This window comes from Brassica napus, chromosome A3 (assembly GCF_020379485.1).
Source record: "Brassica napus cultivar Da-Ae chromosome A3, Da-Ae, whole genome shotgun sequence".
Taxonomy (NCBI): Eukaryota; Viridiplantae; Streptophyta; class Magnoliopsida; order Brassicales; family Brassicaceae; genus Brassica; species Brassica napus.
The window spans coordinates 15,249,511-15,270,711 of record NC_063436.1 but is presented as its reverse complement, the minus strand read 5'-3'; the positions used below and the strand labels follow the sequence as shown (position 1 = coordinate 15,270,711).

At 37.2% G+C, this 21,201-nt stretch overlaps 5 protein-coding genes across 10 annotated transcripts; 3 read left to right on the top strand and 2 right to left on the bottom strand.

The window, feature by feature from the left end:
- Positions 1–770: 770 nt before the first annotated feature.
- Positions 771–5,862, bottom strand: LOC106438964 (polyribonucleotide nucleotidyltransferase 1, chloroplastic-like). The gene is made up of 23 exons (XM_013880293.3): positions 5,511–5,862; positions 5,285–5,353; positions 5,085–5,191; positions 4,957–4,999; positions 4,800–4,883; positions 4,611–4,675; positions 4,365–4,521; positions 4,209–4,265; positions 4,008–4,121; positions 3,663–3,926; positions 3,492–3,566; positions 3,299–3,412; positions 3,128–3,220; positions 2,773–2,951; positions 2,502–2,685; positions 2,372–2,419; positions 2,186–2,258; positions 2,047–2,120; positions 1,850–1,957; positions 1,650–1,744; positions 1,455–1,572; positions 1,336–1,377; positions 771–1,256 (listed from the first exon to the last, which is right to left on the bottom strand). The coding sequence occupies exons 1-23, from the start codon at positions 5,769–5,771 to the stop codon at positions 963–965; spliced, it is 2,718 nt and encodes a 905-aa protein (XP_013735747.2). The 5' UTR covers positions 5,772–5,862; the 3' UTR covers positions 771–962.
- A 1,723-nt stretch (positions 5,863–7,585) lies between these two features.
- On the top strand, positions 7,586–10,003 carry LOC106443875 (peroxidase 28-like). Its single transcript, XM_013885427.3, has 3 exons — positions 7,586–7,842; positions 8,301–8,767; positions 9,529–10,003. The coding sequence occupies exons 1-3, from the start codon at positions 7,639–7,641 to the stop codon at positions 9,827–9,829; spliced, it is 972 nt and encodes a 323-aa protein (XP_013740881.2). The 5' UTR covers positions 7,586–7,638; the 3' UTR covers positions 9,830–10,003.
- Positions 10,004–11,084: 1,081 nt separating this feature from the next.
- Positions 11,085–11,994, top strand: LOC106438963 (ribosomal protein S2, mitochondrial). Its single transcript, XM_013880291.3, has one exon. It carries the CDS (start codon positions 11,180–11,182, stop codon positions 11,840–11,842), a length of 663 nt encoding a protein of 220 aa, XP_013735745.2. The 5' UTR covers positions 11,085–11,179; the 3' UTR covers positions 11,843–11,994.
- Positions 11,995–12,246: 252 nt separating this feature from the next.
- On the bottom strand, positions 12,247–16,288 carry LOC106438962 (protein SCAI-like). The gene is made up of 10 exons (XM_048776239.1): positions 15,999–16,288; positions 15,329–15,716; positions 14,524–14,718; positions 14,213–14,431; positions 14,064–14,130; positions 13,769–13,987; positions 13,399–13,490; positions 13,118–13,300; positions 12,894–13,030; positions 12,247–12,690 (listed from the first exon to the last, which is right to left on the bottom strand). The coding sequence occupies exons 1-10, from the start codon at positions 16,115–16,117 to the stop codon at positions 12,492–12,494; spliced, it is 1,818 nt and encodes a 605-aa protein (XP_048632196.1). The 5' UTR covers positions 16,118–16,288; the 3' UTR covers positions 12,247–12,491.
- Positions 16,289–17,099: 811 nt separating this feature from the next.
- On the top strand, positions 17,100–20,823 carry LOC106438961. 6 transcript variants are annotated; one of them, XM_013880286.3, is made up of 20 exons: positions 17,100–17,303; positions 17,474–17,555; positions 17,651–17,732; positions 17,805–17,885; positions 17,953–18,012; positions 18,105–18,209; positions 18,279–18,389; positions 18,466–18,507; positions 18,602–18,706; positions 18,829–18,965; positions 19,045–19,178; positions 19,254–19,360; positions 19,437–19,479; positions 19,548–19,639; positions 19,716–19,764; positions 19,842–19,912; positions 19,988–20,107; positions 20,195–20,280; positions 20,401–20,446; positions 20,565–20,823. In XM_013880286.3, the coding sequence occupies exons 2-20, from the start codon at positions 17,503–17,505 to the stop codon at positions 20,595–20,597; spliced, it is 1,557 nt and encodes a 518-aa protein (XP_013735740.2). In that variant the 5' UTR covers positions 17,100–17,303; positions 17,474–17,502; the 3' UTR covers positions 20,598–20,823. The 6 variants fall into 6 exon arrangements, with proteins under 6 accessions (XP_013735740.2, XP_013735742.2, XP_048632197.1 ...); XM_013880288.3 differs by having other exon boundaries at positions 17,101–17,303; positions 17,808–17,885; XM_048776240.1 differs by lacking the exon at positions 17,100–17,303 and having other exon boundaries at positions 17,345–17,555.
- The last annotated feature ends 378 nt before the right edge of the window (positions 20,824–21,201 follow it).

Below are 21,201 nucleotides of genomic sequence, written 5' to 3'. Positions count from 1 at the left end.
GAGTTTTCCCACAAAAATGCGTTCTCGCAAAAACCGCAAAAACGCGTTTTTCCGCCAAAACCACTTAACGCGTTTTCCCGCCAAAATTAAGAAAACTCATTCCCGCAAAAACACATTTTCCCGCCAAAACCACAAAAGTGTTTTCCCGCCAAAACCAGAAAAAGTGTTTTCCCGACAACCACAAAAAGCGTTTTTCCGCCAAAACTGCAAAAAGAAAAACTCATTTTTCCGCAAAATCCGCAAAAATGTGTTTTCCCGCCAAAACCACAAAACTCATTTTCCCACCAATACTGTAAAACTCGTTTTCCTGCAAAACCGCGTTTTTCCGAAAAATCGCGTTTTCCCGCCAAAACCCAAAAACGTGTTTTCCCATCAAATCCGCAAAAACATATTTTTCCGCTAAAACCACAAAATGTGTTTTTCCGCCAAAACTGCAAAAACTTGTTTTTCCACGAAAACATGTTTTCGTGCCTAAATCGTAAAAACGTGTTTTCCACCAAAACCACTAAACGAGTTTTCCCGACGAAATTGGAAAAATTCATTTTCTCGCAAAAATGCATTTTTTCGCCTAAACCACAAAAAACGTTTTGTCATTTCGATCAACTTGATCTTAAATTAAAAATAATTCATTATAAAGATGTTGGGTTGATGATCAACCATTAACCCATTTATTAAATGGGTTGAGTTGACCCATAATTCATTAACAATAAACCTATTTGGAGTATGAATTGAGTTGACGACCCATTTGACCCATTTTGACACCCCCTTGCTTGCCAACATATATCTCATTATTAAAATTAAGAAAAGCTATATGCTGCTTATCCACACCTGTCAACTCCCGAAACAAAAACAAGAATCAAGATTCCTTAAGTCTCACATGTGGTTCCGTTGGAATAACTCTCTTCCTCTCGTAAGGATTCTTCACAAGAAACAGATATAGATAGTGATCCTGTTTGCATTCACTAGCTGATTGTGGCTTCATCATTGACTAAGCTGCCTCTATCTTCTTCGTTGCTACTGCTTTTCATTGGCTTATCACCACTGGATACTCTACTGACATCTTTCTTCTTCCAGACAAGTTCATCCCCAGATGCTCCTGTAGCTGCACGGTCCTTCAACGAAGGATTTACATACTTCCTTGGTGAACTCTTGGTAGAATCACCAGTTGTTGGTGGCTGTTTCTGGCTGTCTTTGTCTGACTCTGATTCCGGAAGTAGAGCTCGTACACTAAGCCGAAGCTGACCTTTTTCATTCACCTGTATTACCAATGTTTCTCTGTTTCAATAAGTCATTCAATTATAATGTCTCCATGAGTTACAGAGACGCATGGCTGACCTCTATTAGTTTGACATCAATGCGGTCTCCTATATTATAGGCCTGAAAGGACAAGATTAATGAAGAGTATAAAAGATAAACTTTCTACAAAAGGTAAGGGATCAATGGGTTAGACTCACATCCTCTGGTTTGGCAAGCCATTCAGCACTTAGCTCACTGACATGGCAAAGTCCTTCTCTCCCAGGTGCAATCTCTACAAAGGCACCATAAGGAGCCATTGATTTGATTTCACAATTCCTGATAAAAAAAACAAAGAAAAGTCAGACTCCAAATGTAGATTCCTAACAAGGTGAAAAAAACAAAGAAAGACATGCCTATAGATATCACCAACAGCTGGAACCATTGTCAATCCACTGATTATCGCTTTCGCCCTCTCCAGACTCGCTATATCGTTTGCCATAATTTTGACCTTAACAAAGATAAATGTCAAAACGTTAAAAGATGATGAAACACCCATAATTTACAAAAAAAAAAGATTAAGAAGAATGGGAAAACAAAATCCTGTAAATCTTACAGTTCCATCATCTTGCATATCAATGGCTTCAACTCCTGATTCTTCAATGATGCTCTTTACTTTCTTCCCACCAGAACCAATAAGAGAGTATACTTTGCTTGGATGGACCTACAACACATGAAAAGCCAACAATCTTTAGCATTAAGCTAATTAGGTGTTAGACTTAGTAACTCTAAGGAAATGAGTTTAAGCCAAACCTTCATAATAAGTATCAACGGAGCGTATTTTGAGAGACTCAACGTAGGAGGCGGCGAGCACTTTGCCATTTCAGCTGCAAGGAAAGAAGAAAAATTAGTTTATTACATCTTTAAGACAAAACTTTCTAGAATTTCTTACCAAGAATATAGCGACGCCCAGCTTTTGCCTGTATCAGAGCCTTTTCCATTATCTCCAAAGTGATTCCTCCTACCTAAGTTCATGATTACAGAAAAGAAAAAGGAAACACACAAGAAAGTTACTAACAGATTCATCTATTGCCATTTAAACCATTTCAGTAGTGTAAGTTGAGGAATGGAGAATAACCTTAATGTCCATCTGAAACGCGGTAACACCATCCTCATTCCCAGCAACCTAGTGAAACAAATCAAAGACGTCAGCATTCAAGTTCAATGCAAAGGACACTGAAAGAGAGTCCTTTATATTTTTTTCTGACCTTAAAGTCCATATCACCAGATGCGTCTTCAGCTCCAGTGATGTCAGAAAGGATAAGGGGAGACCCATCACCGCCAAATTCTTCTGTATCCCAAACCATTCCCATTGCAATGCCAGCAACAGAGCATTTGACTGGAACTCCAGCATCTTGCAAAGCCAAGCAACCGCCACAAACAGATGCCATGCTGTTATAGCAAGCACAAATCAATCAATCACTCATACAAACTTGGCACGCTCAGATCCTACAGGCAAGGAAAGAAAATAAAGCTGACCTTGAAGAACCATTGCTTTCAAGTATTGTACTCTCAACACGTATAGTGTAAGGAAAATCATCATCACTAGGTAATATAGTCTCCAATGCTCGTTCTGCCAGTGTCCCATGACCTATTTCTCTTCTACCCGGTGCTCCAATTCGTCCAACTTCACCAACTGACGATGGAGGAAAAGTGTACTGAAACATCAAAAATGAGTTGCTTAGAAATTTTCTTTAAGCTCAACAAGAAAATGAAAGAAAAGACTAAGCATTGAATATTTATGTTAAATGCTACAGATTGTGTAGAAAACCTTTAAAGTAATCTGTAAATAACACTAACAAGAGTACAAAGAAGGTCAGAATATGGAAGAGACCTGAAGATAAAACCTCTTGTATTCATCAGAACCCTCAAGGTTGTCAATTCTCTGTGCCATCTGTTTATCACCAAGAGTAACAACTGCCAGTGCCTGAATGAATCATACAAAAGTGTTACCTTACCTTAAGCATAGAATAACCAACTTCCTTCACATAAATTTCTCTGTTACCTGCGTTTCACCACGTGTGAAAAGAGAACTGCCATGTGCTCTTGGAAGCAGACCACATCTAGAGTTAATTGGCCGGATCCCATCCGGAGTTCGACCATCACTTCTTTTACCTCCCTGTCCATGAGAAAGAGGTAAAATGGAATCAAAGATGTGCGTAATTAGAAGAGATACCACCGAATCAGATGAAATATACCTCAACAATTCGCCTCCTCAGGAGCTTTGACGATACTTCTTTGAAGACCAGCTTCACATCTACTTCTGAAAATAGCTACACAAGGGCAATCACATTGTTTGTTAGCATAAAAGAAAAAAAGATAAAAGCTCAGTTTCAAGCTACCATGTAGAGAAATGTTAAGTGACTCACCAAAGGAATAGGTTTCCTAGGGATGGGCCTTATGTGAACATCACCTTGGTCCACCTCACCTTCAGGAACAACTTCCTCGTCCTCATCTTCATCCTCCAACAGCTCCGGTTGTGCTTCTGTGGTTCCAAATGCTGCCTCATCAACGATATATCCCTTCTCAGTCAGTATCGTCAAAACCTTTTCTTCCAGTGAAGTTATTGCTTTCCTTCTTGCTATTTTGCTCTTAATCTGTAGCGCTTTGCTCAATTCCTCACCAGCAAGTTCCTGTGTGCGGAAAAATAATTGATTTGATCACTAAATTTAGAAGATAATATCACATTCTTGCAAAACAAAACAGAAACATACTTTCACATGGTTGTAAAGCTCAGGAGGTGGTAATCTGATAGCATCAACCATCTTGGGCTTTCCATATTTCTTTGCTAAAGCTTCAATAGCAGTGCATGTAGCTTGTACTGCATCCTGGTAAAAAAATAGAAAAGTCTCACACTCAGTACCAAATCCAGATTTTAGAAAATTGAAAATAATCTCACTAAGAAAATGAAGTACCTGTCCAACTTTAACAGCTCTGACCAGCATTTCCTCAGGAAGAAAATTACTATATCCCTGCAATGAGCAAAGAGATGAGTCAAGATAAAAAAAAAAACAAACAAACAGGAGAAAATTTGCAAATCTTGCAAACTCAGGTATAGAATGAACTCTGACCTCTATCGTTAAAATAGCAGAATCTGTTCCAGCTAGAAACAAATCTAGCTGTGACTCTTCCATCTCCTTAACAGTTGGGTTGACGATAAACTCGCCCCCAATAAGACCGACTCTAACTCCTGCAACCGCCTTTGAGTTTGGTACTTCTGAAAGAGCTCTGTGGGTATTACAAAGCCATGTCAATGTCGTTTACAAAAAAAAACAGCTTCGTTCATGTTAAAATGGAAGCGAGATGATCCTACATACACAGCTATTCCAGCAGATGTAACAGCTAAAGCATCAGGTGCGTGTAACCCGTCGTAACTCAAAACCTGAAACAAACCACAAACAATTAAATGAATACATTCATCTTCTTATATGGTTAAGTAGTAATAAAAAAAATGCAAGTCATGTTCATGAAAATCACAAAACTAAACAAAGCAAAGAAGCATATACCCAGGATAATATCTGAGTTTCGTTGTAGAAACCTTTGGGCATAGTGGGGCGTAGAGGTCTATCAATCAACCTACAAATCAGAACCTGCACAGACCCAAAAAGTAGAAACATGTTAACAAGGATGAAGATGTATAAGTAAGCAACCATCATTTAATACCTCGTGATCTTTGGTTCTCCCTTCTCGCTTAAAAAATCCACCACTGTACCACAAGAAGAAGTTTCATTTAAGCTATGATGTAAAAAAAAAAAACTCCTACAAAGAATTGAATTAAAAAAAATGCTTACCTAGTTCGGCCAACAGCTGAGAACCGCTCCTGATAATGAACATAAAGGGGGAGAAAATCTGAAGGCTCACTAGGGACATCAGCTAGACAAACTGATGTGTAGACAATCTACAGTGACAGGTAAAAGAAGATAATAAAATGGACTTAATAGTGAAAAAAGAGTATAAAGTTTTGGCATTTGAATGAAAGAAACAGACTTACAGTTTCTCCATCTGTCACAGTAACTGCAGAACTTGCTTGTCTTCCCATCAGACCAGTCTCTACCAAAATCTACACAATACAAAAAAAAAAAGAAAATGGGTTCAACACATACATCAAAAGGAGCTACCTTTGCTTCTCAATTATAGAGATAAGAGTCTCAAATACTATAAAGTATCTCACTTTACACAACCAAACATCTCCGAATCAAAAAATGAAGAGACTTTACCTCTCTGTTTCCGAAAGGGATTTTGACGGACACGTGGTTAGGAAAAGCTAAACCGTCCTCGGAAGCATCTGGCCCAGCTAGAGCTCTGACGCTGAATCTAGGACTCGACCCACTTCTTGCGGAGAGGAGAGAGAGCGAGCAGAAGTTTGCTCCGCCGGAGTGGAAACGAGGGAAGTTCCGGGGACGGAGAAGAAGCCTGCTCCGGCGAATAGGCCAGAAGTGCGGAGTGCTGTGAAGCGCGTTGCTGGGACTCGTCAGCATCTTCTTCTCCACACTGAACGATAGAGAGAGACTTTATCCGTTCTTTGGTAGACGCGGGAGGGACTCTCTGTGACTGTGTTTAGCTTTCAGGCGTTGCGACTAGCGAGTCTTTGTTTAAACCAAACCGGTTATTGTACAGAATTATTTTTTTACATTAATATGTGGGTAAACCGGAAATTAGACCGGTTTGATACCGGTCCGAGAGGGAATAGCAACGAAACAAAACACTCTTCACATATTGTTGCAGGTGTGTGGCCACGTAACACACTAACGGATCACTACTTATAAAATCCAACTTTACGTGAAGTAAGGAGAACGAGTATACATTCACTGTTTAACCAAAGATTTTGGCATATGAATAAGATGTTGAATCTAACTTTCCTATCAATAGAATCTACAGTCTTGTTTGAAGAAAGAAAAATTAAACTTCTGTCAGTTGTAGCTATCTTCTCTCTAATAAGTTGCCCAAAAAAAAGAAGCTATCTTGTCTCTACCTCCCAACCTCAAGCTCCCTGTTATCTCAGTGGAATCATACCGTCAAACTGGTTTTATGATTTTAATTATGACTAGTCCATTTTATTGAATAGCATTTTTCTACAATGGAGGATATAAATTTTAATATTTTTAGTTTTTATTGCTGAGCTAACAGTGGATCATAATACTAACCTAAGAAGTCTACATACCATTATTATTTTCTTGCATGGTCACACTATTGTAGTTTAATATAGATCAGACGTTTCATTTCCATATATACAAGCAATCGCCAAAAATGTAAGTACAGAATCAACTTGAGCAATTCATATATACACGTACCCAAATGAAATTATTATAGAAAAATACTCTTGAAAGCGGAACCAATTTACATTATCAACTTTAATAGCTGTAATAAATGGGCATGATAAAATTACACCCTGGTTAATTTGTTTTTGTTTTCAACGACAACTTCTTTAAACAAAACTTCTACGAAATATGCGTGGGTCTTATAGCTAAATCATCTAATGAAGTATCATATAAAAACATCCTCAACAGTCAACTCCAATGTTGCTTTCTACAAAGTCACTTTTTTCCTTCTAATCTTTCATACTTTTTTCATATTGTAGAATAAGTACTATATATTTTTAGGAAATTAAGAACGAGTCTTTGCATTGTATTTACTTAACTCCATGTTGATTTACATTTAATCGGATGATGTCTCTTTTATTTTCTTCTTAGTACACTTGCTAATATCTCACGCGTTAAATCCTACTGTTTTGTGTCGTTGACAAATATTGAATCAAACATATTAGTAACACGGTATGTGTAATTAAAACTATAGTCTAATCTCAAATAACTCAAGAAAACTTCAAAAGATCTAATTCTTAGAAGAAGTATAGGTTTAGATATATAAAACTAAGCATCATATACAGTTTACTAATATACAAAAACTATCTTTTCTGATCTGTATAAACACAAGCTAGCTATTTCCAACACTTGCAATCACCCAATCACCATACGAAATACTAGTCATGTAACTGAATAAAAAGATATCTACCTATAAATTTTCAAGTAGCTAAAATAAAACTAGAATTGTAAAATAAATACTCTAACATCACCTAGCTAGCTACATTGATTATCGGGTTTCAGCATATATATCGTACGTATATAATTAACAATAACTCAATAAGGCACCGGAATGTTTCAAAGTAGTTGGTACTTACGCCTTTTGGATTTTATAATTTTATATATCGATTTATCTGTCTTTACTTAAATACATTTGACTGGCCTATTTTTTATTCACTGTTCGTTTGGCGTATATATATAGTAATGCTTGATCTTAGATGTCTCATAATAAGCCATCCCAAAATTACGTACTTACCACTAAAACAAGATGAAGATTGCCAAGTTTTCTGTTCTTCTCCTAATTTTATACATCTTTCCAGTCGCTTTTTCGCAACTGAGAGTCGGATTTTACAGCCAATCCTGCCCTAATGCAGAAATTATAGTACAGAACCTAGTCCGCGAGCGGTTTGGTCTTGACCCTTCAATCACAGCTGCCTTGACTAGGATGCATTTTCATGACTGTTTTGTTCAGGTATGAATCTCATCAAAGTTCTTTTACAATTTTGGTATCTTTTTGTTTATCAAAAAGATATAGCCACAGAGAAGTTGGTCTGACCAAAAAAAAAAAAAATCAAATAGAACTAGGTAAGAAATTATCCAAACGACTTATTTATTTTACAAGTTGAAGAAAATGGTGGTTTTACCTAGTCACATACTCAAATTTCGTTTGAAAGTATATACTAAATAACATAATCTAAGCTTGGTCCCAAGCAAATATATTGTCCTAAGAATCTCTTCATTAAATAGAAAATAAGCAAAAGCTTATGATATTAAAATATGTAATAGCTTGAGTGTAAAAATACAAAAGAAATGCTTGAAAATCATTTATTCTAATTTACATAACTTGAAAATGCATAAATTTACATATTCATCATATACGTAGAATATTATTTTCTTAAAAACAATTTGTCGTTGGTATCGATCTCTTAGGGCTGCGACGCTTCTCTCCTTATAGACCCAACGACGACTCAACCATCACCGGAAAAGAACGCCGGGCCAAACGGCAGCGTGAGAGGGTACGAACTGATCGACGAGATCAAGACGGCTCTGGAGGCTCAATGTCCCTCCAAGGTCTCTTGCTCAGATATAGTCACGCTCGCCACACGTGACTCGGTCTTCTTTGGTGGAGGACCAAGCTACGTGGTCCCAACCGGACGACGTGATGGCTTTGTTTCGAACTCTGAAGACGCCGAAGGGATCCTCCCGGGACCAGGCCTCCCAGTCCCAGATATGCTAACGTTCTTTGGGAATAAAGGGATGGATGTTTTTGATGCAGTGGCTCTTTTGGGTGCTCACACGGTTGGAATAGGATCTTGTGGTAATTTTGTGGATCGACTCACCAATTTTCAAGGAACCGGACAGCCTGATCCCACTATGGACCCCGGTTTGGCTGGCAGGTAATTTTCTTGTTGTTGTTTGCATATACACATGCAAACACTATTGAAAATCATTAAATTAACCAATGAAGATTTTGTAGTAGTGTTATCGCCTGATCTGGTCTCAATACTTAGATAATTATCTTGAAAAGAAAATCTGGTTCGAGATTATAAACTTGTTTGAAATGTTTAACCAAAAAAAAAAACTTGTTTGAAACTTTGAAACAGGTCTATAAAAGTATGTTTTCTTTTTAACATCAGCAATATATATATAGAGTTACTAACTCCTAATGATAATTTTATCCGGTTGGATGATATGGTTTAGTCACAAGAGCATGTCTATTGAAAGTTTCTAACATATGGTTTTTATACTTTAAAAAATAAAAATAATGAAAAATGGAGTGAAACATTAAGAAGAGGTGGAATTTTTGAAAACCATGAGAACCTTTAATCCACTTGTCTATTTGGATTGATTGTATTTGTTTTAAAATTTTGAAGTTTATGATTTAATCAACTTTAGGATTTTTTTTTTGAGAAACTCTTTGGGATTTTTTTGGATAGAGATGTTCTAAGTGACACCGACCCCCATATCCATTATTTTAGTTTATAATTTTTTAAGAAGAGGAAGATGATCAGGATATTCACAAGACTATCCATGTTCCTACTTTCAATAACTGAAATGATGAATAGACTGATTTACATGCTATAGTTTCTTATTTGATTTATTTTTGGTAAAAAAAAATCTCTCTAATATATATTTCACTTGATATTTCTCATAATAGGCTAAGGAACACATGTTCAGCTGGAGGCAGCCAATTTGCAGCTCTGGACCAGTCGACACCATTTGCCCCATTCTCATTTGACAACTTGTTTTACACTCAGATCAGAGAGAGGAAAGGAGTTTTACTACTTGATCATCTGCTCGCGACACACCCATCCACTTCCGGTGTTGTGTTTCAATATGCGGCCAACAACGAACTATTCAAACGCCAGTTCGCAATCGCAATGGTGAAAATGGGAAGCGTTGACGTCCTGACCGGGTTCGCTGGTGAGATCAGGAGGAACTGTAGAGCTTTCAACTAATGCCTCATTAACTCGTTTCCAAGTCTGATTCTTGAATTGTGAATGGTGATTACTTGTTTACATAATAATTATATGTACATGTCTATCTTCTAAATAAGATTTTGTGAAGGGATCTGATAACAATAACATGACTGATTTAAGTCAAGACATATTCTCCCCTAGAACAACTACAGCTTTGTTGTTTAATGCATTTCGTCTATAAAAGTTTTAGTCGTATGGGGGTTTATGAAGACGGCCAGGCAGCAGTGATAAGCAACTTGTTTTTTGACCTAACGTGGGAAAGAAGTTACTACTTTATTTTATTACAGCTACAATGTACAGTCTAGGCCTTGTCTTGTATTTATCTTTCCCACTCTAGTCCATCCATAAACGAACACAAAGTAACCTTTAACATTAACCTTGTCCTCACTACCAAAACAATTACGTGAAACAGAACTTTTGTCACCGAATTTATCAACTAGAGAAGAAGATGATGAACCTGGGAAAGAAGTTACTAATTTGTCACCGAATTTATCAACTAGAGAAGAAGATGATGAACCTGCAGAGTCTTTTTGGATCATGTGTTGAAAACAAAACTCGCTTAGAAAAGGAGAGCATACAATGTAATATTGGAAGTGAGAACCAGCTTACCAGCTCGGTGTCTCTGAGAAACGAACGCAGAAGTGAAGTAATTGCTACCATTAAGATCATCTACAAAGCTATTATATTTTTCCAAAATGATGTTATTTTTGTTTATAAAGTGATGTATCACTTTTATATGTTTTTCCAAAATGATGTTATTTTTCTTTATAAATTGATGTATCACTTTTATATGTTTTCAGTTTCTACCTAAATAATATTATATTAGAATTTTTTACATTTAAATATAGTGTATATAGTTTTTTATTTATGTGCTGTAATAAAAAATTAATTTTAAAATAATAATTTATTTTTAATAATGTCATAAATTTATTGGTATTTTTTTACAAGATAAATTAAAAGTTACATTTTAACATTTAAAAAATTATAAATTGTGCAATAAATTAATAAAGAAAAGATATTTTAAAAATATTTTTAAAAGTAAAAACAGAGGTAAACTTTGGATCATTTCTTTTTGTTTTTAGAGTATACTATTTTTGTTTTATAGTAAGAAATACATGCAACTCAGTGGTCTAAATTACAAGTAGCCAGTAATTTATTTGGTTGGTCAACGAACCATTTACAATAGCGAAATGGGCCAGATTATGTAAGTTCATACCCGACCCGGCCCGTATACGGACGCCAGATTCATCCATTTCTCATCACCACCACATCTGATTTCAATCTGCGAATTTCTCTTTAAACCCTACAAACCCTTTTCCCGATCAAACAATGACGCTCCACGCCGCAGTGATCCAGAAGCTTCTCAACACCGGCTCCCATCTCGGCCGCCGCGCCGCCGAGCACCATTTCAAACAGTACGCCTACGGGACCCGCAACGGGATGACCATCATCGACTCCGACAAAACCCTGATCTGCCTCCGCAGCGCCGCCAGCTTCGTCGCCAACCTCGCGCACATGAGAGGGAACATCTACTTCGTCAACACCAACCCTCTCTTCGACGAGATCGTCGAGCTCACTTCCCGCCGCATCCAGGGCGACGCGTACAACCACAACCGCTCGATGAATCTGTGGAAGATGGGAGGGTTTCTGACGAACAGTTACAGTCCCAAGAAGTTTCGGTCGAGGCACAAGAAGCTTTGCTTTGGGCCGACGACGATGCCTGATTGCGTCGTTGTGTTTGATACCGAGAGGAAGAGCTCGGTGATACTCGAGGCCGCGAAGCTTCAGATTCCTGTTGTGGCGATTGTTGATCCGAACGTGCCGTTGGAGTTCTTTGAGAAGATTACGTATCCTGTGCCGGCACGTGACTCGGTTAAGTTTGTTTATTTGTTTTGTAATGTGATCACTAAGTGCTTTGTGGCTGAGCAGATGAAGATGGGGATCAAGGATGGTAGTAGCAACGATGATGTGATGAAGGATTTAGCTGCATGATTTGGATATTCACAGCACACGTTCTTAAGTCTCGAATCATTGTTTCTTCAGCATTGTGGTTTTCTCTACTTTGAAATTCTGAGTGTTCTTTATTACATTTGGATGATTTTTGTTCATGTGATGGTTATTAAGCAACAGTTTTTACAAAGGTAGATTACATCAGAGCCAATTAATCATATAATCTGTATCAAACACTTTGTTAGTTTAACACAGCAACAACAATGGACTTAGAGCCATAAATCTCGAAAGAGGTTCGGCCTTTAGGCTCCAACCAGTTAACCCTTGCAAGGGAAACCAAACGGAGATAAACAATTTGTACAAGAATTTTCTCTGTCTCGAATCATTTGAAGTCTCAACTTTAAAATTTGGAGTGTTCCTAAGCTTGTTGTTCTCAGCTGTGTATATTTCTTGAAAAGCAACAGTTTTTTTCAAACGAAGAAAGATCAGAGCCAATCAATCATATGTTTTGTATCAATCACTGTTAGTTTCACACGGCAAACGTGTACTTGAGCCATAAATCTGAAAAGAGGTTCAGTCCTTGGGCTCCACAACCAGTTCAAATCATGAATAATAGTTAACCCCTGAAAGGGAAACCAAACCGAGATTACCGATTTGCACAAGAATTTTTCTACTCTTCGCAGAGGAAGCTTTAGAGCATTGTGATATCTTGAGGTAAAGTAAACTTGCTTGCTCCACCAAATACATTGGCCATCTGAAGCACAGCGGCTTGAATGGCAGGAGCGGCTGGTAATAAGAATTCCGGGAGAGACGGAAAGCACTCTGGTTGATTCTGTTTGTTATTGAAGACTGGAGTGTACAGTGCCAAGACAGCTCGGCAGAATATGAATCTGCAGTTAAGTAAGATTAAAAGGTTTAGAGAGTTGCACAATTTTCAATAGACTATACCAATAATGTATATGGTTTCTAGTTCCTACACAATCTAAGTCCGAAAATGAACCTACAATAGATTAAAGGTTTTGTAGTTTTTGTATTCATACTGGTATTTTAGGAGATCCTGAAGTGTCTTGGAGCTTGGAAGAGAAACATTTACCTTAGGAGAAGTCGTCTCAAGAAGGGATCTTTTAGTATCTGCGACCAAACGGGGTGAAGGGTATCTGATGCTGCCAAAGTCGAAGCCCATTCATTCATAGACGAGGAAAGAACCCTCTCAGCCTTGGTAAAAACATCCTGACACATGACAGTAGTCAGCATGCAGACAAAAAGAAGAAAAGAAAAGGAAGTATAAAGCGAGTATGAAGATTTATCTCTACCTACCGTTTCGATATCAGAGCCTGAAATCCCGATTAGCAAGCAAAATGCTTGGACTGGTGCGGTGAGAAAAATGGTGAAGAGGCTACCACTAGGTTGACGAGAGAAATCAGCAGATATAAGTGGGGGAGTATGTGATGGAGATAGAAGCAATGCGGCTGGTTCTCCTTTCTCTGCTCCACAAATATTCTTCAAAATTTCGAAGTAAATAAACATTAGTATCTTCTCTATACGAAAAGTGTTCAAAATATTGATCTTAATAAGAAAGAGGAGTCCAGTGTACTTACCTTAAAAGCTGTGCTGTTATCACTGTCAATAATTATGAAAAGAGGTTTCCTTGTGAATGGAACTAAATCAGAAGGATAGATGCAGCTTGGTCCTGGGGGGAAAGAAAGATACCATATAAATTTCAGAGACTTACCATGAAAAGAGTTCAGAGATCTAGAAATTTCTGCACTTTTCAGAATCTCTAGTTCGATTGTTTTCCCAATAATTTTGTCTTACAAGTGGTTTCAGCCCTCCACAAGATATTCGAATATTAACAGTTGATACCCTCTCACTATTTATAGAGGACACTTTATGTAATCAACCTCCTACGTGCATATCACCTAATGTGATAATATCATATGTAAGCTTCAGGAACTCTGGAGTGCATACCTGTGAGTCCGTGACTACCAAAAGACAAACCATGCTCCACTGCGTCTTCACTGATTTGCCTCAAAGACTGACCCGGTCTTTCACCAGATGGCTTTGTTTGAACTGATGGGTCTCCGTCTTGTTTGATTGTATGAGACTCGAAGTCTCTCAAAATATTCTCCTCAACGCTAGTTACACTTCTACCACCCAAAGGAGATAATGAAGTCTGTCCAATCTTTCCTGAATGAAGACGTAAATACGTTAGCAGCTAAAAAACGTAATATTCTTAACAAAAGAAACTTAAAACACACATTACCAGAAGCAGAGAGATATATTAGAACTACGCCATTAGAAGGAAGCTCCTCGCAAATGGTTGCCAAAAGCTACCAAGATAAAACAAGGTTTCAGTAAAATCAGCAAAACAGCAAATCTAACTAGTGGGGAACAAAAGTAAATTCAGCTTACAGCCAAGAAATTTGTTATGGATGGACGATAAAGGACAGCTTTGCGAGGGTTAGGCGGCAAAGTAGGATCAGTCACGTTCTGAGAGTTTACACGAGAAGCTCCGGTGGGAGCATTCGGACCCATTTTAGGACCAGCTGATTGATATAAGGAACCGCTCGGTTCCCACTCTAAGCACTGAAGCATCCTGAACGAATCAAGCGTGAGCTCTGAATACTTGACCTGGCGGAAACCATACAGCAAGATTACAAATTTTAGAGGGTAAGAAAATTAAGTATCCATTCATAACAAACATGAAAAAGTAAAAACACTACCTCATTGTAGTGATAACTGCTCAAGATTGCATCTGTCAGCCTTAAAGACCTACTTGCACGAGGTGTACTAGCATCCAGATTAGGATCCAGCACAAGGCTGTATCTTAGAGGCCTGATGTTCATGAAAGCAGTGTCAGATTTCAGAAACCTAACTATCTCCTGCGCCACCACCTTCCATTCTTTAAAATCATTTTCCTGAAAACATCAAAAGATGTTTGTAACTGTATAGTAGACCATGGAAAACAGAGATGCAAGAGAAAAGAAGACATCTAATTTTGACAATCAAGAAGCATCTTAGTACACTCTATATAACAAAAAGGACGATTATGTCAAACAGAGCTACCACATATTTCCTTAGATCTCTAATGATATCCTGTCACTCCATGTACATGCTACGATTACACCTCAATTCAGATCCATGCTGCACTACCCTATTTTCCAACCACTATAAATTGCAGTTTAGCATCTTAGGTCAATATATATCAAGTAGCATAGACGATTACATCAAACAGAGCTAACCACATAATTGCCTTAGAACACCATGATATCTTATCACTCCATGTACATGCTGTGATTACACCTCAATTCAGATCCAGCTGCACTACCCTATTTTCGAATTCGAACCACTATAAATTGCAGTTTTAGCAAAGAAGAAACTTCTGTTTGTGATTCTAACAGTGTGAATTGCCAATACAAAACACTAAGGATTACTTGACATAAGTCAACAAACTGCTACTACAGAATATGTCATCATTGTCCATTAAATCAATTACCTACCAACATTCTAAAGCTCAGGAACAGGTACCTGGAACGTCCTCTTGCATTCATCAATCAACCGTCTAAACTGCTCAACGAGCTGATGCACCATCTCCCTACGGCCTAACACCAAACACACCATAAGAAACCTCGCAAGAAACCTCAGCTGCTTGTTCGCGATATTCAGATCCTGAAACAACCCATCTTTGAAATACTCCCTAGTCAAAATCGCTTCATAGAAGACATAGGACTCGGCCAAGTAGCCAGCATCGCTCGTGCGCATGTAATGTCCATAGTAAAGCTGCGCAATTCGAGACGCGATCTCTCCGATCTCCCACCTCTTGAGCCCAGCCTCCACGAGCTTCTGGCGATTCTCTTGCTGAAACTTCCAGAGCTGAGTGTAGACTTTGAACACCTTGAAGAAATAGTTTTCGTACCTATAACACATAGACACGTGTCGATTCGATTCTCGAGTAACTCTCAATTCACAATTCCATATGTAACAAACTTCGATCAATCCGCAATTCAAATGTAAACAATCTATATGAAACGATCTAATGCGAAGGAAACACATAGACACGTGTCGATTCGATTCGATTCTCCAGCAACTCTCAAATACTCAATTTCATATGTAAACAAACTTAGATCAAATCCACAATTCAAATGTACACAATCTATATGAAACGATCTAATGCGAAGGAGAAGGTGTATGTATATACCTGCTGCGTTCGTAGAAAGGCAAGTCTCTGATCTTGGAGAATTTTTTGTCGGCTTTGTTGACGAGAGACCAGTAGACTTCACTCAGCGGGATGCTGTTGCCGGTGATTAGCTGCGACATTTTTCTGAGAAGCTTGAAGGTCACGACGAGGCGGTGACTCTTCGGAGAGTGAGAGGGGAGGAGGAGGAGGACTGTTCGCTGCTCCTATGCGATCGAGTTGTTGGTGGTCGTCGTCTTCTAGATCGGCGAATCGGCTTTTTGGATTAAAATCTTGTACCGAGCGGTTTAGAGTAGCTTAGTCTGACCAATGAAATGTGCAATCGATTTTGTATTTTTTTTTAAATAAGTTGGGCCACTGAACCTATGGTGGGCTGGCCGGTTCGGGCCAGGCAAGGTTGATCCGGTTGATATTTTCATTAGAAGGGTTCAGTCCAGTTTTTTTGGGTCGGAATAAAAGCTAATCTATTATGAATGGTTAATGAATATTCAAAAAAATTAGAAAAAAAATTTAAAATGGTATTTTCTCTACATCAAACTTTTATCTCTATATATAATCTAATTTTTTATAGAATAATGAAACAATTAATGACATAAAGAAAATGATGAGAAACACAACAAATGGTCAAGTGAGCTAATTTTGAAAATGTTTTTTTTTCTTAAATACTCTAATAAATAATTAACTCTATTAATTTATATGGAAATTTCAAAATTTAGATGTATAATAAATCTTAATTTTCTTTGTTGTATTATACTAACTATAATCCAATTTAGATACAATTTAAAAAAATACATTTATTATATATTTTAATTGACCAAAAAAACAAATTTAGTTTGAAAGTATCATTTTTCGTGGTAGTTTCCATGGTTTCAGAAATGGTTAGGTGGTATTATTATGAATCAAAGTCAAGTAATAGACTTTTCCACGGAATTGAAGCAAACAGACTTTCAAAACTCATGGTCTCCCACATCAATCAAAGATCTTCTTGGTGAGTTGGTATCGTTCTTTTACCAAAAAAAAAGTTGGTATCGTTCTATGATGAACATTATAAGTCAACTGAAAGACCTTCCGTTGGAATTGAATGAGAAATTTCTCAAGTCATGTGCTCCCACTTTATAAGACATAATATAATCTACATTTCAGGAAAAATCGAGCTGAAGCTACTTTTTATATAGTAGTAGTTGGTATTCTAGTAGTATAAAACTTTCTTTAGGTATCATTCATATTATTTTAGACCTGTCCAGATTGGAACCAAAAGAATCTCAGCTCGGATTGGTTCCTATCGGTGTTTTCTAGCTCAAAGACTTGGTAATCGGTTTTTAATATAATCGTGTTGTTGTTAATTACATCGAGGTTATATTAAACATTTTTCGTAGTTCATGGGGTTATCGTGTAAGCATTGATTAGTTTGAGGGGCTCTTTAGAAAATGTCTGTGGATATGAAAATTGGCTGTTGATGATAGTTGGGTTCTTCTCAGACAGAGAGAAAAACAGAACACCAAATCCGATGTCCTTGAATCCGAGCTTTAAACAAGATCGAAGCTCTGATCCAACCAAGAGGTATGTATTGTTCTGTCTTAAAAAAAAAAACCAGAATCGTTTTTGACTATTAACCATGTTTAGTTAGTGATTAATCTCGATCTGTGTATCTCTAGGCATGAGATTGAGAAAGAAACTAGTGCTTCGAGGAAGCTAGAAGAGAATAATTCAAAGTCAATTCAAGATCCTGAGGAAATGGTACTGATTGATTCTTACCTCAAGTTTTATAATCTTATTAAATTTACTAAAATTGAGCTTTTTAAAAAAAAGCAGGCACTTTACTCGAGAGTGAGATCACAAGAAGAAGAGATTCACAATCTCCAGGAACAAATTGCTGCTGCTTGTTTGAAGGTATTTAATAATAACAATAACATCATGAATCTTTGAATCAGAAAGTGAATTGCATCTTTGGTTACAGGATATGCAGCTGCTCAATGAGAAGTGTGGGTTAGAGAGAAAATGTGCTGATCTTCGAGTGGTTTGTCTTTTTGTTTTTTATTTTATTTTTTGATGGAAAGTATTCATCTTTGGGTTATGGGTTTGACTAAAAGATGTTTTTTATACCTTTAGGCTATTGATGAGAAGCAAAACGAGTCTGTTACATCCGCTTTGAATGAGTTAGCTCGTCGAAAAGGTGATCTTGAAGAAAACTTGAAGCTGGCACATGATTTAAAGGTAACTCTAACTTCATTATTGCCTTTTTTACCTTTTCCGTGATTACTTCTCTCACTTTTTAATCTTCAGGTTACAGAAGACGAGAGGTATATATTCATGACGTCATTACTTGGTTTATTAGCCGAGTATGGTGTTTGGCCTCGTGTTGCAAATGCTACCGCTATATCCACCGGCATAAAGGTAGCTTCTTTCACTACACTTATCTTGAGATTCATACACTAAAACAATCTTAATGTGTAGTTTTTATTCTATGTAGCACTTGCATGATCAGCTGCAATGGAAGATTAAAACTTGCAATGTAAGTGTATTGTTGTTGCATCTCTCCTTTGTACTAATTAGACATCTCTTGATGGGTTTATTGTGAACTTGTTATGACGAATTTTTTAAAATAGCAGGATAGGATTAGGGAAATGTCATCAGGAACAGAGTTTACTAGTAAAGACAACAACAACCATGATCCGAGGAGTTCGAAAGGTCAAGCTTCTTATGGATCCACGGTAGTCTCAGCAAGTAATCTGCTAAAATTATTACTTATCATCATTTGCTCTTAGGACTTTTTCATAAAAACATGTGATATCTTCTTACTTTGTGTGTGTTTTATATACTACCTTTGATGCAGGATCATGGTACTAATGATTACCGGGTCAATGAACAGCTAATGCCACCAATGGACAATGTTACTAGAAACCCTTATCAGAACCTTCCGCAAGACACTGAAAGCTTGAGGTTTCATAATCAGACACAGCAGCCGAAAAGGTTTGGTATCATCATCTCTCAGTTTCTTAAAAAAAAAAAACCTTTTTCATCAGCTTATGAAGGTTCTTTTTGTTTGCAGGGAGAGTTTTGGATATTCTCTGAGTAGCGTGGCGGGGAAGGAGATGATTAGAGAGAGAGAAGAGAAAGCTGAGAGCTCTTCCATGTTTGATCCTTTTAACAGGAATGAAGAATACGCTTCTCATGTTTATGAAGGTTGTTGAAACAAACATATGACTGAAGCTATATGTTAGAGATTATCTTAATCTGATCTTTTTCTTTTGGAGACAGAGGGACCTGGAATAGATGGGTTTCAGATTATTGGAGAAGCAATACCTGGAGAGAAAGTTCTTGGTTGCGGGTTTCCAGTGAGAGGAACCACTCTCTGTATGTTTCAGGTAAAAAGTCTTTTTGTTGATAAGAGTGTTTTAAAACAAGCTTCAGGAGTTAATGTTTGTTTCTTCTTGTAAAAAGTGGGTTAGGCATCTTGAAGATGGTACAAGACAATACATTGAGGGTAAAGATTTTGATTTTATTAGTCTTACTCAGCTATTCAGAGACTGAGTATGTGTTTATAATATTCAGGAGCCACACATCCAGAGTATATAGTTACCGCGGATGATGTGCACAAACTGATTGCTGTTGAGTGTATTCCAATGGATGATCAAGGCCGTCAGGTAAACAACAATAGTGGTACTAGTATGTGTTCTGGTTCAATTGTCTTTATTTTTTATTTATTTTTTTGGTATGCAGGGTGAATTAGTGAGGCTGTTTGCTAATGATCAAAACAAGATAAGATGTGGTAATGTATTATTCAACAGAAGCAGACACAGTTTTGTTGTAGTGATTGCTGAAAATGTGTTTTTGCTTTTATAACAGATGCAGAGATGCAAACAGAAATCGACACGTATATATCCAGAGGTCAGGCTAGCTTCAATGTGCAGCTCCTGGTAAGTTTGAAATCCACTGTCTTGGATTTTTAACTCAGCTGTGGATTTAATAACTGAGGTTTTGTTTTGTATAAGATGGATTCAACAGAGAGTTGGGAGCCTGCGAGTGTTATTTTGAAGAGATCTAGTTACCAGATCAAAACGAACAACGGAGAAGCTATTGTGATCTCAGAGAAATACTCAAAGGAGCTCCTGGTAAAAAAACATCTCTTCACACTGAAACTTTTAAAACTATTTGTTTAGTTAGTATAATGTGTTTTCATGAAAATGAATTTCTTTCAGATAAAGGTACCGTGTGGAGAATCAACACAGTTTGTTCTGATAAGTTATGATGGATCCTCACATCCTATAAGCACTCTCAACGTTCGGTACATAATAATAATAATAATAATATAACATCTCTCTTTCTTTTTACCTTTGCAGTTCTAATTTCACCGTAAATTTTATTTTACAAACTCTGAATGTTTGTGTGTGTTTTTTGTTATCAGCATGCGTGATACGCTCGTCTTGACGATGAGAATGCTTCAAAGCAAGGTATGTTTTGAGAATTACTCAGACCAGCTTATCATATTGTCTAATGGTGTATGTTATTCCATATAATTAACTACAAGTCTACAATGCGTATAATGAAACTTGTATTCGCGTGAGGCAGGCACTGGACGAACGCAGAAAAGGACGAGTTTAGAGTTAGTGTGGCTACTGACACTACAGAACAGATCCATCCTCGATTCCTTCAATTTTGTGATTTGTATTTTTAATTATTGAGTAATAATTGCTAGTATAAACTAGTATTGTTCTGTGTTATTTTTGTCGCATAGCTATTTGTTTTTCTGAAGGTAAAATTCCATATTTGTACTATTTGTAATAGACGATGACATTCATATCATATAAATACTTACAGTTATCTTAAACCTACAAGGTCATGTATCACTAGATCAACCTTACTATGGTCTCGGTAAAGTAATTCATAGAACTATGGTCTCGGTTAAGTAATTCATAGAATGACAGGATAGCAACTTTACAATCTACTACTAAGATGAGATTAGTTAACTCCTGCGTCAACAATACACATACGACGTTGATACTTTTGTATACACACGATGTAGACTGTACTGTATTTTTTTCTGACCACAAAACTAATAGATACGTGGATAACTTTGTTCGTCCATGTGGCCCATGTTCAAGTATTCCACCTTCGTCAACACTTCACCAACCATTTGTTAATATGCCATGAATGAGACTTTAACCCTATCTCCCTTTTTTTTTTTTTGGTAAAATGTTAATATTAT

Excerpts from the sequence above, each read along its gene's own strand:
- LOC106438964 (XM_013880293.3), bottom strand. The coding sequence starts at position 5,771 with ATGCTGACGAGTCCCAGCAACGCGCTTCACAGCACTCCGCACTTCTGG. Across the intron at positions 5,192-5,284 it reads CTGTGACAGATGGAGAAACT|ATTGTCTACACATCAGTTTG; the intron begins GTAAGTCTGTTT and ends CTGTCACTGTAG. Across the intron at positions 2,952-3,127 it reads ACAAGAGGTTTTATCTTCAG|TACACTTTTCCTCCATCGTC; the intron begins GTCTCTTCCATA and ends TTGATGTTTCAG.
- LOC106443875 (XM_013885427.3), top strand. The coding sequence starts at position 7,639 with ATGAAGATTGCCAAGTTTTCTGTTCTTCTCCTAATTTTATACATCTTT. Across the intron at positions 7,843-8,300 it reads TTCATGACTGTTTTGTTCAG|GGCTGCGACGCTTCTCTCCT; the intron begins GTATGAATCTCA and ends TCGATCTCTTAG. Across the intron at positions 8,768-9,528 it reads GACCCCGGTTTGGCTGGCAG|GCTAAGGAACACATGTTCAG; the intron begins GTAATTTTCTTG and ends TTCTCATAATAG.
- LOC106438963 (XM_013880291.3), top strand. The coding sequence starts at position 11,180 with ATGACGCTCCACGCCGCAGTGATCCAGAAGCTTCTCAACACCGGCTCC.
- LOC106438962 (XM_048776239.1), bottom strand. The coding sequence starts at position 16,117 with ATGTCGCAGCTAATCACCGGCAACAGCATCCCGCTGAGTGAAGTCTAC. Across the intron at positions 13,491-13,768 it reads TGGTAGTCACGGACTCACAG|GACCAAGCTGCATCTATCCT; the intron begins GTATGCACTCCA and ends CTTTCCCCCCAG. Across the intron at positions 12,691-12,893 it reads TTGAGACGACTTCTCCTAAG|ATTCATATTCTGCCGAGCTG; the intron begins GTAAATGTTTCT and ends ACTTAACTGCAG.
- LOC106438961 (XM_048776240.1), top strand. The coding sequence starts at position 17,452 with ATGATAGTTGGGTTCTTCTCAGACAGAGAGAAAAACAGAACACCAAAT. Across the intron at positions 17,556-17,650 it reads AGCTCTGATCCAACCAAGAG|GCATGAGATTGAGAAAGAAA; the intron begins GTATGTATTGTT and ends GTGTATCTCTAG. Across the intron at positions 19,179-19,253 it reads CGCTTCTCATGTTTATGAAG|AGGGACCTGGAATAGATGGG; the intron begins GTTGTTGAAACA and ends TTTTGGAGACAG.